Raw genomic sequence first — 12,866 nt, forward strand, 5'->3', positions numbered from 1 at the left:
ATATATTCTGGTTTGTCATGCTAAGATGGTTTGAATGATATACAGGGTAAGTCCCCAGGGGTCATCCCCACCCCCTGTCATTTGAGAAAGTTCTAATATCTTGTAAATGGTCGAGATCCCCACCCCTAAACCATATATATTCTGGTTTGTCATGATAAAGCACATCAAATGTAATACAGGGTTAGTCCCAAGGGGTCACCCCACCCCCTGCCATTTAAGAACGTTCTAATATCTTCTAAGTTGTCAAGATCCCCACCCCTAAACCATATATATTCTGGTTTGTCATGCTAAGATGGTTTGAATGATATACAGGGTTAGTCCCCAGGGGTCATCCCGATCCCCTGCCATTTGAGAAAGTTCTAATATCTTGTAAATGGTTGAGATCCCCACCCCTAAACCATATATATTCTGGTTTGTCATGATAGCACATCAAATGAAATACAGGGTTAGTCCCCAGGGGTTACCCCACCCCCTGCCATTTAAGAAAGTTCTAATATCTTGAAAGTGGTCAAGATCCCCACCCCTAAACCATATATATTCTGGTTTGTTATGCTAAGATGGTTTGAATGATATACAGGGTTAGTCCCCAGGGGTCATCCTGACCCCCTGCCATTTTAGAAAGTTCTAATATCTTGTAAATGGTCGAGATCCCCACCCCTAAACCATATATATTCTGGTTTGTCATGATAAAGCACATCAAATGTTATACAGGGTAAGTCCCCAGGGGTCACCCCCACCCCCTGCCATTTAAGAAAGTTCTAATATCTTCTAAGTGGTCAAGATCCCCACCCCTAAACCATATATATTCTGGTTTGTCATGCTGAGATGGTTTGAATGATATACAGGGTAAGTCCCCAGGGGTCATCCCGATCCCCTGCCATTTGAGAAAGTTCTAATATCTTGTAAATGGTCAATATCCCCACCCCTAAACCATATATATTCTGGTTTGTCATGATAAAGCACATCAAATGAAATACAGGGTTAGTCTCCAGGGGTCACCCCCACCCCCTGCCATTTAAGAAAGTTCTAATATCTTGTAAATGGTCGAGATCCCCACCCCTAAACCATATATATTCTGGTTTGTCATGATAAAGCACATCAAATGTTATACAGGGTAAGTCCCCAGGGGTCACCCCCACCCCCTGCCATTTAAGAAAGTTCTAATATCTTGTAAGTGGTCAAGATTCCCACCCCTAAACCATATATATTCTGGTTTGTCATGCTGAGATGGTTTGAATGATATACAGGGTAAGTCCCCAGGGGTCATCCCGACCCCCTGCCATTTGAGAAAGTTCTAATATCTTGTAAATGGTCGAGATCCCCACCCCTAAACCATATATATTCTGGTTTTTCATGATAAAGCACATCAAATGAAATACAGGGTTAGTCTCCAGGGGTCACCCCCACCCCCTGCCATTTAAGAAAGTTCTAATATCTTGTAAATGGTCGAGCTCCCCACCCCTAAACCATATATATTCTGGTTTGTCATGATAAAGCACATCAAATGTTATACAGGGTAAGTCCCCAGGGGTCACCCCCAACCCCTGCCATTTAAGAAAGTTCTAATATCTTGTAAGTGGTCAAGATCCCCACCCCTAAACCATATATATTCTGGTTTGTCATGCTGAGATGGTTTGAATGATATACAGGGTAAGTCCCCAGGGGTCATCCCGACCCCCTGCCATTTGAGAAAGTTCTAATATCTTGTAAATGGTCGAGATCCCCACCCCTAGACCATATATATTCTGGTTTGTCATGATAAAGCACATCAAATATTATACAGGGTTAGTCCCCAGCGTTCACCCCCACCCCTTGCCATTTGAGAAAGTTCTGATATCTTGTAAATGGTCGAGATCCCCACCCCTAAACCATATATATATTCTGGTTTGTCATGATAAAGCACATCAAATGAAATACAAGGTTAGTCTCCAGGGGTCACCCCCTCCCCCTGCCATTTAAGAAAGTTCTAATATCTTCTAAGTGGTCAAGATCCCCACCCCTAAACCATATATATTCTGGTTTGTCATGCTGAGATGGTTTGAATGATATACAGGGCAAGTCCCCAGGGGTCATCCCGACCCCCTGCCATTTGAGAAAGTTCTAATATCTTGTAAATGGTCGAGATCCCTACCCTAAACCATATATATTCTGGTTTGTCATGATAAAGCACATCAAATGTTATACAGGGTTAGTCCCCAGCGGTCACCCCCACCCCTTGCCATTTGAGAAAGTTCTAATATCTTGTAAATGGTCGAGATCCCCACCCCTAAACCATATATATTCTGGTTTGTCATGATAAAGCACATCAAATGAAATACAGGGTTAGTCTCCAGGGCTCACCCCCACCCCCTGCCATTTAAGAAAGTTCTAATATCTTCTAAGTGGTCAAGATCCCCACCCCTAAACCATATATATTCTGGTTTGTCATGCAAAGATGGTTTGAATGATAGACAGGGTTAGTCCCCAGGGTCATCCCGACCCCCTGCCATTTGAGAAAGTTCTAATATCTTGTAAATGGTTGAGATCCCCACCCCTAAACCATATATATTCCTATTTGTCATGTCTCGAACATTTGAATGACGTATACGGTCAGTCCCCAGGGGTTCCCCCCACCCCCAATGTTCTAATATCTTGTAAATGGTTGAGATCGCCACCCCTAAACCATATATATTCCTGTTCGTCATGTAATGAACATTTGAATGACGTAGAGGGCCAGTCCTCAGGGGTTCCTCCCCACCCCCAATATTCTAGTATCTTGTAAATGGTTGAGATCCCCACCCCTAAACCATATATATTCTGGTTTGTCATGCCAAGATGATTTGAATGATATACAAGGTTAGTCCCCAGGCATCACTAATGCATATAGCTTTACTGGACCAAACCAATTTTCACTGGACGTTGCCCAATGTCAGGCGACCCTGGGAATTACGAATTATGGGAGCTTCGTTTGGGAGACTTCGTAACAGCATCCTGTTACAATCATTGCTTGTTAAGTTATTTGTATTTGCAGCTATTGAAATGTCTGCTATTCTAAATGACTACCTCCCCCTATTAAGTTATTTATATTTGTATTTACAGCTATTGAAATGTCTTCAGTTGTTTGGTGCTAATCTAGATGACTACCTCCACCTATTGCTGCCACCAGTTGTTAAGTTATTTGATTCTCATGATATTCCACTAGCTGTAAGAAGGTATGTTCTGTTTTCTTTGTAAGATTTTATAATTAACTTAAAAGTATTTGAAATATTTAATACACTACCAGCATTTAAAGTAGAGTTAAAATTATCCAATTTGGAAAATTGAAATCAAATTCAGCTCATGTACTTAAAAAAAAAAAAATTATATAACCCTTAAAACTATATATCATCAAAAAAACTAATGTTCTTCTTTATTGCACTTTTTATGTGCATTCTATACATCTATTAATCTATTTCACAAATTTTAAATTGTATCTCGGGAAGTGTAAATTCTACATACATCTTTCTTTTAAATTCAGATGCAGTTCAACAGTTTCTAAATGCATAAAAATTTCATAAAAATTTAGAATTCCACCCAATTATGTATACTTTACCTAAAATGGAAGAAAAATTATTTTGAAACTGTATATTGTAGGGCTGCGTTGGAAACAATAGACAGATTTTCAGATACATTAGACTTAACAGACTATGCTTCTAGAATTATCCACCCGTTAGTGAGAACGTTAGACTCTGTTCCAGACCTTCAGAATACAACCATGGATGTTATGTGCTCATTAGTAATGCAACTAGGTCAAAAGTACTCCATTTTTATCCCCATGGTTACAAAAGTAATGACCCGGCAGAAAATACAGCATCAGAAATACACTGTACTTGTCAGCAGGATATTGAAAGTCAGTATAATAGACGTATTTAATCTTTGGTCATATGTTTTAAATTGTGATGCAATAGTTTGAGGGAACTTGTGTGGATTTAAGTAATGGCAGACAAATTTGCATACAAGTGTAATTATGTCTATTGTCTGCCCCTGTTTATTAGAATTTAGAATATGATTTTCAAAATGGATATGAGATAGATGACAATTGATCTGCAATTTTAAGTACTCACATCATATAGATGCTCTGAATGCCCATGCAACCTTTTGATACCCAGTTTCAGTATGTTTATTTTATAAAAATTAAGAGATGTGGTATGATTGCTAATGAGACAACTACTGTGGATTCATTAATATTCGTGGATTTCGTGGGTACAGGGGAACCACGAATTTAAATGTTCAACGAATTACAAATTTTCTTTAGGAATGCATGCAGACTTTGCCAAAACCACGAATTTAAATATCCACCAATATGCAAGTTTTCCTCAATCCACGAAAATTGGTACCCACGAATATAAATGAATCCACAGTATTCACCAGAGACGAAAGGATGTGAATGTAAGCATCTAAAGGGGACTGTACATCATTCAACAAGGAGCAAAATCTAGGCCATATAGTAAGCAATAAAAGGCCATTTTTTTACACACAATAGCTTGTTCAAAATAAATGCCAAATGCTTCTGCATATATTAAAGATATTACTTTCAAATGTTTTATATAAAAATAAAGGACCCATTTCTTTAAAAATTCACCACTTGAGGAAACAGCAGGAACTATGTTAGTATAGAAACTAGAGACAAATAAAAAACCAGCATGGATGTTTTTTATGTTATCATACATCTGTATCAGCAGTACCTCTTGATTGCAAAGGACGTTGAAGTTATGGCATCAGTGATCTGCAGTTGTAATCCTACATAATTGATTTGAATATTAAAAAAACATAATGAAAACATAAAGAGAAAGAAAGAAAAAATCAAAAACAAATGGAGGAGAATTTTTAGCACAAAGCAAACAAAAATAAAAACATAAAAAGTTTTAGACATCTGCAAAATTCACTTGAGAGTGGCTTATTTATAACTGTATTGATTATTTGTTCTAAAATTTTTTATTTACGAACCAAAAAAGAGTCCTTAACAATACCCTGAAGTTTTCTATTCAATTTTATTTATTTTTTTAGAGCTCAACAATTGCAGAAGAAGAAGATGATCCCATATTGATGAAACATCGTAAAGATCGTAAAAAGATAACAGAAGCTTCAAGTACTGGTACAGATACAATTATAAGTAAAAAATTGCCAGTTAGCTTCCCTAACTTACAGAAGGTAAGAACAGAAAACATATGAATGAAAGGAATTTTGGAATATACATTTATGGTACAGCAACCTAATGACAAAAGAGAGTAAACAATGTCTAGAGGTCAACATACAACATAAATAATAGTGTTTATACCAAATGTCCTGTTCTAAATCTTCCAGAGTCTAGAAAAGTTGTAAATAAATTTGATAGAGACTAACAAAGATCTGTCATCAAAACCAAATTCTCTACATAACGAAGAATATAAGGATATAACTAAAGACAACCACTGACAAGGTGTCATTAGGACAGGCATATGAAAATGTGGTAGGGTATAACGAATAAGCAGGCATTTGACTTCATATAGTCTTTTCAATTCTACCACTGAGAAATCAAATTATGTTACAAATTGCATTCTACACTTAAAAAAATGCAGCATTATTTAATCACTCTTTTAAATGTCTTCTAGCTAGGATCAACAGATATTTTACCATTTGATGTGCCTGAAAATACTGTTCTGAACCAAAATGTACGCAAAATTGATACAATTGCTCATGTATGGAAGGGTCTCTCCTAGGTACTGCATACTTTTAATATTAAAGTGGACAGTGCTTACTTCTATAAATTGTAAACTTGAAAAAGTCATGATGATCAAAATGGTAAATTATGCTGACAAGTAATCCTAGCTATAGGGTAAATTTGTGTTTCAAATACAATATTAGTCTGTATTTTGAAGGCTTTGAGTTCTGGTAGACGTGAGAATAAAGAAGATTGGATGGAATGGATTAGACGACTTAGTATAGAGTTATTGAAAGAGTCCCCATCACCAGCCCTCAGGTCGTGCTGGGCATTAGCTCAGACATACAACCCTCTAGCTAGGTAGGTGATATTTTGGTGTTAGCTCAGACATACAACCTACTAGCCAGCTAATGAGATATATTTGTGTGTTACCTCAAATATTCAGTCTTCTAGCCAAGTAGGTGATAGTTCTTTCACTTAATCAACAACCAATGGTGTCTCCCCTGTTGGAAATTAAATGTGATACTTTGGCATTGATGCACTGGTAATATAATTGAAAGTTCAAATAGAAGTTGTGAACTGTAATATAACCTACATATAGACTATTTTGCATTTAAATTTTTATTGAAATTCTATTGTGCATTAATTTCTAAATTATAAAACAGTAATGTTTTGTTGAAATGTTTTCGTCAGGAAATGGTTGAGAATAATTTGACCTTGTTTGACTTTATATCTTTATAGAAAGAATTGAAAGTTTATCAATTATCCTGTGATGAAAGTCATGGAAGGCGAGACATAGGTGTTACTTTTTGGGGGCTTTTGCAACAATTGTTAAATTTTCTGCTTACGTCAGTTTGATAGGAACTACTTGTGGTAGATAAATGATATTTTTTATAAAGTTGCATTACTATCAGTACATATCAGTTTGATGACTATTTTGAGGCCCTACCGACAAAAGAGACATCTCTATGTCAACAGTTCATTTTTTGTCGAGCCTGCGACTTTTGTCGCAGAAAGCTCGACATAGGGATAGCGATCCGGCGGCGGCGGCGGCGGCTACGGCGGCGGCGGCGGCGTTAGCTAACTTCTTAAAAGCTTTATATTTTAGAAGATGGAAGACCTGGATGCTTCATACTTTGTATATGGATGCCTCATGTTACGAAGTTTCCGTCAGTCACATGTCCAATGTCCTTGACCTCATTTTCATGGTTCAGTGACTACTTGAAAAAAAAGTTCAGATTTTTTGTAATGTTAAATTCTCTCTTATTATAAGTAATAGGATAACTATATTTGGTATGTGCGTACCTTGCAAGGTCCTCATGCCCGTCAGACAGTTTTCACTTGACCTCGACCTCATTTCATGGATCAGTGAACAAGGTTAAGTTTTCGTGGTCAAGTCCATATCTCAGATACTATAAGCAATAGGTCTAGTATATTCGGTGTATGGAAGGACTGTAAGGTGTACATGTCCAACTGGCAGGTGTCATCTGACCTTGACCTCATTTTCATGGTTCAGTGGTTATAGTTAAGTTTTTGTGATTTGGTCTGTTTTTCTTATACTGTATGCAATAGGTCTACTATATTTGGTGTATGGAATGATTGTAAGGTGTACATGTCTAGCTGGCAGGTGTCATCTGACCTTGACCTCATTTTCATGGTTCAGTGGTCAAAGTTTAGTTTTTGAGTTTTGGTCTTTTTTTCTAATACTGCATGCAATAGGTCAGCTATATTTGGTGTATGGAATGATTGTAAGGTGTACATGTCTAGCTGGCAGGTGTCATCTTACCTTGACCTCATTTTCATGGTTCAGTGGTCAAAGTTAAGTTTTTGAGTTTTGGTCTTTTTTTCTAATACTATATGCAATAGTTCAACTATATTTGGTGTATGGAAATATTTTATGATCTATATGTCAGTCACGCAGGTTTTATTTGACCTTGACCTCATTTTCAAGGTTCATTGCTCAGTGTTAAGTTTTTGTGTTTTGGTCTGTTTTTCTTAAACTATAAGCAATAGGTCAACTATATTTGTTGTATGGAAGAATTGTTAGATGTACATGCCTGCCTAGCATGGTTCATCTGACCTTGACCTCATTTTCATGGTTCATTGGTCAATGTTTAGTTTACTTGGTTAATGTTAAGTTTATGTGACAGTTGTAATAAAGCTTTATATTTAGGACTATCAACATAATATCAATGATTAGTAAAGAAGGCGAGACATTTCAGCGTGTGCACTCTTGTTTATTAAATGGATAAAAATTAACATTTCAGAGACCTGTTCAATGCAGCTTTTGTATCCTGCTGGACAGAATTGACAGAATCTCAACAGGACGAGTTGATCCAAAACTTAGAACAAGCTCTTAAATCAGAGGAAATCCCTGAGATAACGCAGACCCTACTCAACCTGGCAGAGTTTATGGAACATTGTGACAAGGTATTGAAGAGAAAAAAATTAAACAAAACTTGAATAATTACTAAGAACATTGATTTACGTACAGTGTTTTTGCTTCTTTACTGTGAATTCATTATTATTCATGGTGTACTTATTTTCGTGGGTAAAGGTTAACTACCAATTGAAATGTTCAACGAAATACAAATATCTTATGGTCTTATATGCAGAAGTTTCAAAAACCACAAAATCATGTACTGTAAATTCAGAAATTATTGCAAGGTTTTTATTAATGCGAATAGGTGAGTATCGCAATAATATGAACTCACACTTTGATATCTTAAACATAGATCTGTATGTAGATTTTTCTGAAATCGCAATAATTAAACTCTCATTCTTGTCCATTTTTTAAAAATCACAATAATAAATGCACGCAATTATTTCTGAATTTACATTATTGATATGAAATGTATTTGCAAATGTATATTGTATTTTGAAAGACTTCGCAAAAATTATAGTTTGAATATTTTTTAAATAAATATCTCAACAGTATTTTGATGATCTCTTCAGGGTCCTCTACCACTAGACTCTTCCCTGCTCGGACAGAGAGCTATGATCTGTAGGGCCTACGCTAAAGCTTTGCATTATAAAGAGGAAGAATTTAACAGAGGGCCAACAACAGAAACACTTGAAGCACTAATAAGGTGAGGCTCCCTATAAACGTATTTACACTTTTGGTATTTAGCTAAATTTTGTCTCCAAATGACCTTAGATCTGCTCCGAATAACCTTCAAACGTCAAGCAACAATCACTTTTTATTTGTGACGTCAAATTTTTTTTAATTTTTGTGATTTTATGTAATGGCAGACAAATTTGCATACAAGTGTAAATACGTCTATTGTCAGCACTTGGTAATCATTGTTGTGGTAATGTTAAAAAAAGACTTAAATGTTGATGCTGGCTTATCAAGTAAGTAATTTATAGATTTTTTATGTTGTCAATTTCTTACATGCTGGGGATAATTTTTGTCGAGCCTGCGACTTTTGTCGCAGAAAGCTCGACATAGGGATAGTGATCTGGCGGCGGCGGCGTTAGCTAACTTTTTAAAAGCTTTATATTTTAGAAGCTAGAAGACCTGGATGCTTCATACTTTGTATATAGATGCCTCATGTTACGAAGTTTCCGTCAGTCACATGTCCAATGTCCTTGACCTCATTTTCATGGTTCAGTGACTACTTGAAAAAAAAGTTCAGATTTTTTGTAACGTTTAATTCTCTCTTATTATAAGTAATAGGATAACTATATTTGGTATGTGCGTACCTTACAAGGTCCTCATGCCCGTCAGACAGTTTTCACTTGACCTCGACCTCATTTCATGGATCAGTGAACAAGGTTAAGTTTTGGTGGTCAAGTCCATATCTCAGATACTATAAGCAATAGGTCTTGTATATTCAGTGTATGGAAGGACTGTAAGGTGTACATGTCCAACTGGCAGGTGTCATCTGACCTTGACCCCATTTTCATGGTTCAGTGGTTACAGTTAAGTTTTTGTCTTTTGGTCTGTTTTTCTTATACTGTATGCAATAGGTCTACTATATTTGGTGTATTGAATGATTGTAAGGTGTACATGTCTAGCTGGCAGGTTTCATCTGACCTTGACCTCATTTTCATGGTTCAGTGGTCAAAGTTAAGTTTTTGAGTTTTGGTCTTTTTTTCTAATACTATATGCAATAGGTCAACTATATTTGGTATATGGAAATATTTTATGATCTATATGTCGGTCGCACAGGTTTTATTTGACCTTGACCTCATTTTTACGGTTCATTGCTCAGTGTTAAGTTTTTGTGTTGTGGTCTGTTTTTCTTAAACTATAAGCAATAGGTCAACTATATTTGTTGTATGGAAGAATTATTAGCTGTACATGTCTGCATGGCATGGTTCATCAGACCTTGACCTCATTTTCATGGTTCATTGGTCAATGTTTAGTTTTTTGGTTAATGTTAAGTTTATGTGACAGTTGTAATAAAGCTTTATATTTAGGACTATCAACATAATATCAATGATTAATAAAGAAGGCGAGACATTTCAGCGTGTGCACTCTTGTTTTAGGAATCAATAACTTTTTTATACCTTCACAGAATGTTATATGTTACGAAACTTGGACAGAAGCTTGTTCATGATAAAAAAAATACATCTGAAGAAAAAAGTTTGATTTTTTCTTGTTTTTCCATATTTCGCTTAATGATGGACTCACTTTTTGGCACTTTTACAGCAATGGCAGGCTAGACATAGGGTTCCACAGAATCCTTTAAATGAGTATTTCACAAATTAAATCCTTATGTCATGCCATCGAGCATTTTTATCCATCCAATGCAAATCCATGCATTAAAATTTCAGGGAATGACATTCATAATTGGGTTTTCTGCGTATAGATACTGTAAATTCAGAATTATTGCAATTTTTTTTTAATGCGAATAATGCGACTGGGTGAGTATTGCAATAATAAGAACTTGCATTCTGATATAAGATACATATATCAGTATGCAGATTTTCCTGTAATCACAATAGTTAACATCACGTTTTTGTCTTTTCATCAAAAATTGCAATACTAAATGCACACAATAATTTCTGAATTTACAGTATCGTAAAATTTCAGATGTTCAACACAATGTGAAGCTATTTGCAAGTTTGCTACAATGACTCACAAAAAGGTTCACATTGTGGCTTGCAGCGAATATTTTACAATGTCAATTATCTATACTCACTATCATTGCAGTATCAACAACAAGTTACAACAGTCTGAATCAGCCTCTGGTGTTTTGGAGTATGCTATGAAACATCATAGAACAGATTTGGTAATTATAATCATTCTATTTAAAAGTGACAAAATTAACAAATTTATTATAGATTTACAGATAACTGGCAACTTTTGGAAACATTATTCTCCACAAATTTGGTAAAAGTAAATCCCAGTCAAGATTTGGCCAAATATGAAGCTTTGGGAGTCAAATAACAAGATTCTTTAGTAGTATGGTAGAGATAAAGCAGTTCTTATGGCAAGGGTGCAGTTTTCACTAATGAACATTTCTGATTATTCAACCTAGAAACCTAAATGAATTGATTAATCCTGGAAGGTGCTACCTGTAATTTTATTTAGCGACTTTATTCATTAATTTTCACTATTTTGCGTATTTTTCCTTAGATCTTTTTTATGCCCCCGCTGCAGCGGAGGGAGCATTAAGTTTTACCCTTGTCTGTCTGTATGTCCGTACCATACGCAAGTCCTAAAGCTGGTTTCCGTTTTCTAACTTTAGTTTGCCTCAACCAAATGTTATCAAACCGTTGTAGAGTTATGCCCCTTTAAAAATGGAAAAATTGCTGAATTTTTCGTTTCCGTTCTCTAACTTTAGTTTGCCTCAACCAAATGTTATGAAACTTATACACAATGCTGATTACCACAAGACACAGATCGAGTTAGAAAATGGGTGGCGTCTCTTATACCGTTCTTGAGTTATTCCCCTTTATAAACATAAAAATTGCTTAATTTTTCGTTTCTGTTCTCTAACTTTAGTTTACCTCAACCAAATGTTATGCAACTTATACACAATGCTTATTACCACATAATACAGATCAAGTTTGAATTTTGGTGGTGTCACTTAAACCGTTTTAGAGTTATGCCCCTTTACAAAAGGAAAAATTGCTGAATTTTTCGTTTCCGTTCTCTAACTTAAGTTTGCCTCAATTGAATGTTATGAAAATTATACACAATGCTTATTACCACAAAATACAGATCAAGTTTGATTTTTGGTGGTGTCACTTTTACTGTTCTAGAGTTATTCCCCTTTTCAAAAGGAAAAAATGCTAAATTTTTTGTTTCTGTTCTCAAACTTAAATTTGCCTCAACCAAATGTTATGAAACGTATACACAATACTTATTACTACAAAACTCAAATCAATACCAAATTTGGGTAGCGTCACTTTTACCTTTCTTCAGTTATGTCCCTTTATAACTTTATATGATATGCAAGCGGGGGCATCATCTGTGTCTCATGGACACATTCCCCATTTATTTTTTTAATAACATGCTATTGTTGATATTGTTCTTTCTGGTTAATAACAGAAAGTACAAGAGGGATGGTATGAGAAGTTACATGAATGGAACAAAGCTTTGGCAGCATATGAGAGTAAACTGAAGGAGAAAAATCCTGATGAAACCAATCTGACATTAGGGAGGATGAGATGCTTAGAAGCTCTGGCTGAATGGTAAGTTAACGTTTAATTGGTACAGCAAATCTATCATATCCTTACTGTTGCAAAAGAAGTAAAGGTGGTCATGGGAAGAGCTTTAAAATACTGTAAATTCAGAAATTATTGCGAACTTTTATTGTTGTGATTTTTAAAGAATGGACAAAAATTCAATATTAATTAATGCGATTTCATAAAAATCTGTATCAGATATCAGAATGTGAGTTCTTATTATTGCCATACTCACCCAGTCAATCTATTCTCAATAATAGAAACTGTGCAATAATTTCTGAATTTACAGTAGTTGAGACATGATTTGGTATCTTTTTACAGCAAAAATTTTATCCACATTTTTTCAAGACCTGCTGTTAATAAAAACTTAACCTATGGAATGGAGAAAAAAAAAAGAAATAAATTCCAGTGCAATTCAGATAAATATATTTTTGGTATATTTTAGGGGACAGTTGCACCAGATAGCCTGTGAGAAATGGCCAACATGCAGTGATTCAGAAAGAACAAACATGGCAAGAATGGCATCTGCTGCTGCATGGGGACTTGGTGAGTAAAAAGATAAATT

The 12,866-nt window shown here is 35.5% G+C and overlaps 1 protein-coding gene across 2 annotated transcripts in view; it reads left to right on the forward strand.

The window, feature by feature from the left end:
- The window catches only part of LOC127720100 (serine/threonine-protein kinase mTOR-like), an 87,462-nt gene that overhangs the window by 43,504 nt on the left and 31,092 nt on the right, over positions 1-12,866 (forward strand). For both annotated transcript variants that reach the window (XM_052226503.1, XM_052226504.1), the window contains 9 exons: positions 3,079-3,191; positions 3,613-3,868; positions 5,026-5,169; positions 5,877-6,019; positions 7,927-8,089; positions 8,615-8,748; positions 10,821-10,899; positions 12,165-12,307; positions 12,747-12,847. In XM_052226503.1, coding sequence (XP_052082463.1) covers positions 3,079-3,191; positions 3,613-3,868; positions 5,026-5,169; positions 5,877-6,019; positions 7,927-8,089; positions 8,615-8,748; positions 10,821-10,899; positions 12,165-12,307; positions 12,747-12,847 — 1,276 coding nt within the window. The remainder of the gene's footprint in view (positions 1-3,078; positions 3,192-3,612; positions 3,869-5,025; positions 5,170-5,876; positions 6,020-7,926; positions 8,090-8,614; positions 8,749-10,820; positions 10,900-12,164; positions 12,308-12,746; positions 12,848-12,866) is intronic.

Source organism: Mytilus californianus, unplaced genomic scaffold (genome assembly GCF_021869535.1).
Source record: "Mytilus californianus isolate M0D057914Y unplaced genomic scaffold, xbMytCali1.0.p SCAF_11, whole genome shotgun sequence".
NCBI classification, from domain to species: domain Eukaryota; kingdom Metazoa; phylum Mollusca; class Bivalvia; order Mytilida; family Mytilidae; genus Mytilus; species Mytilus californianus.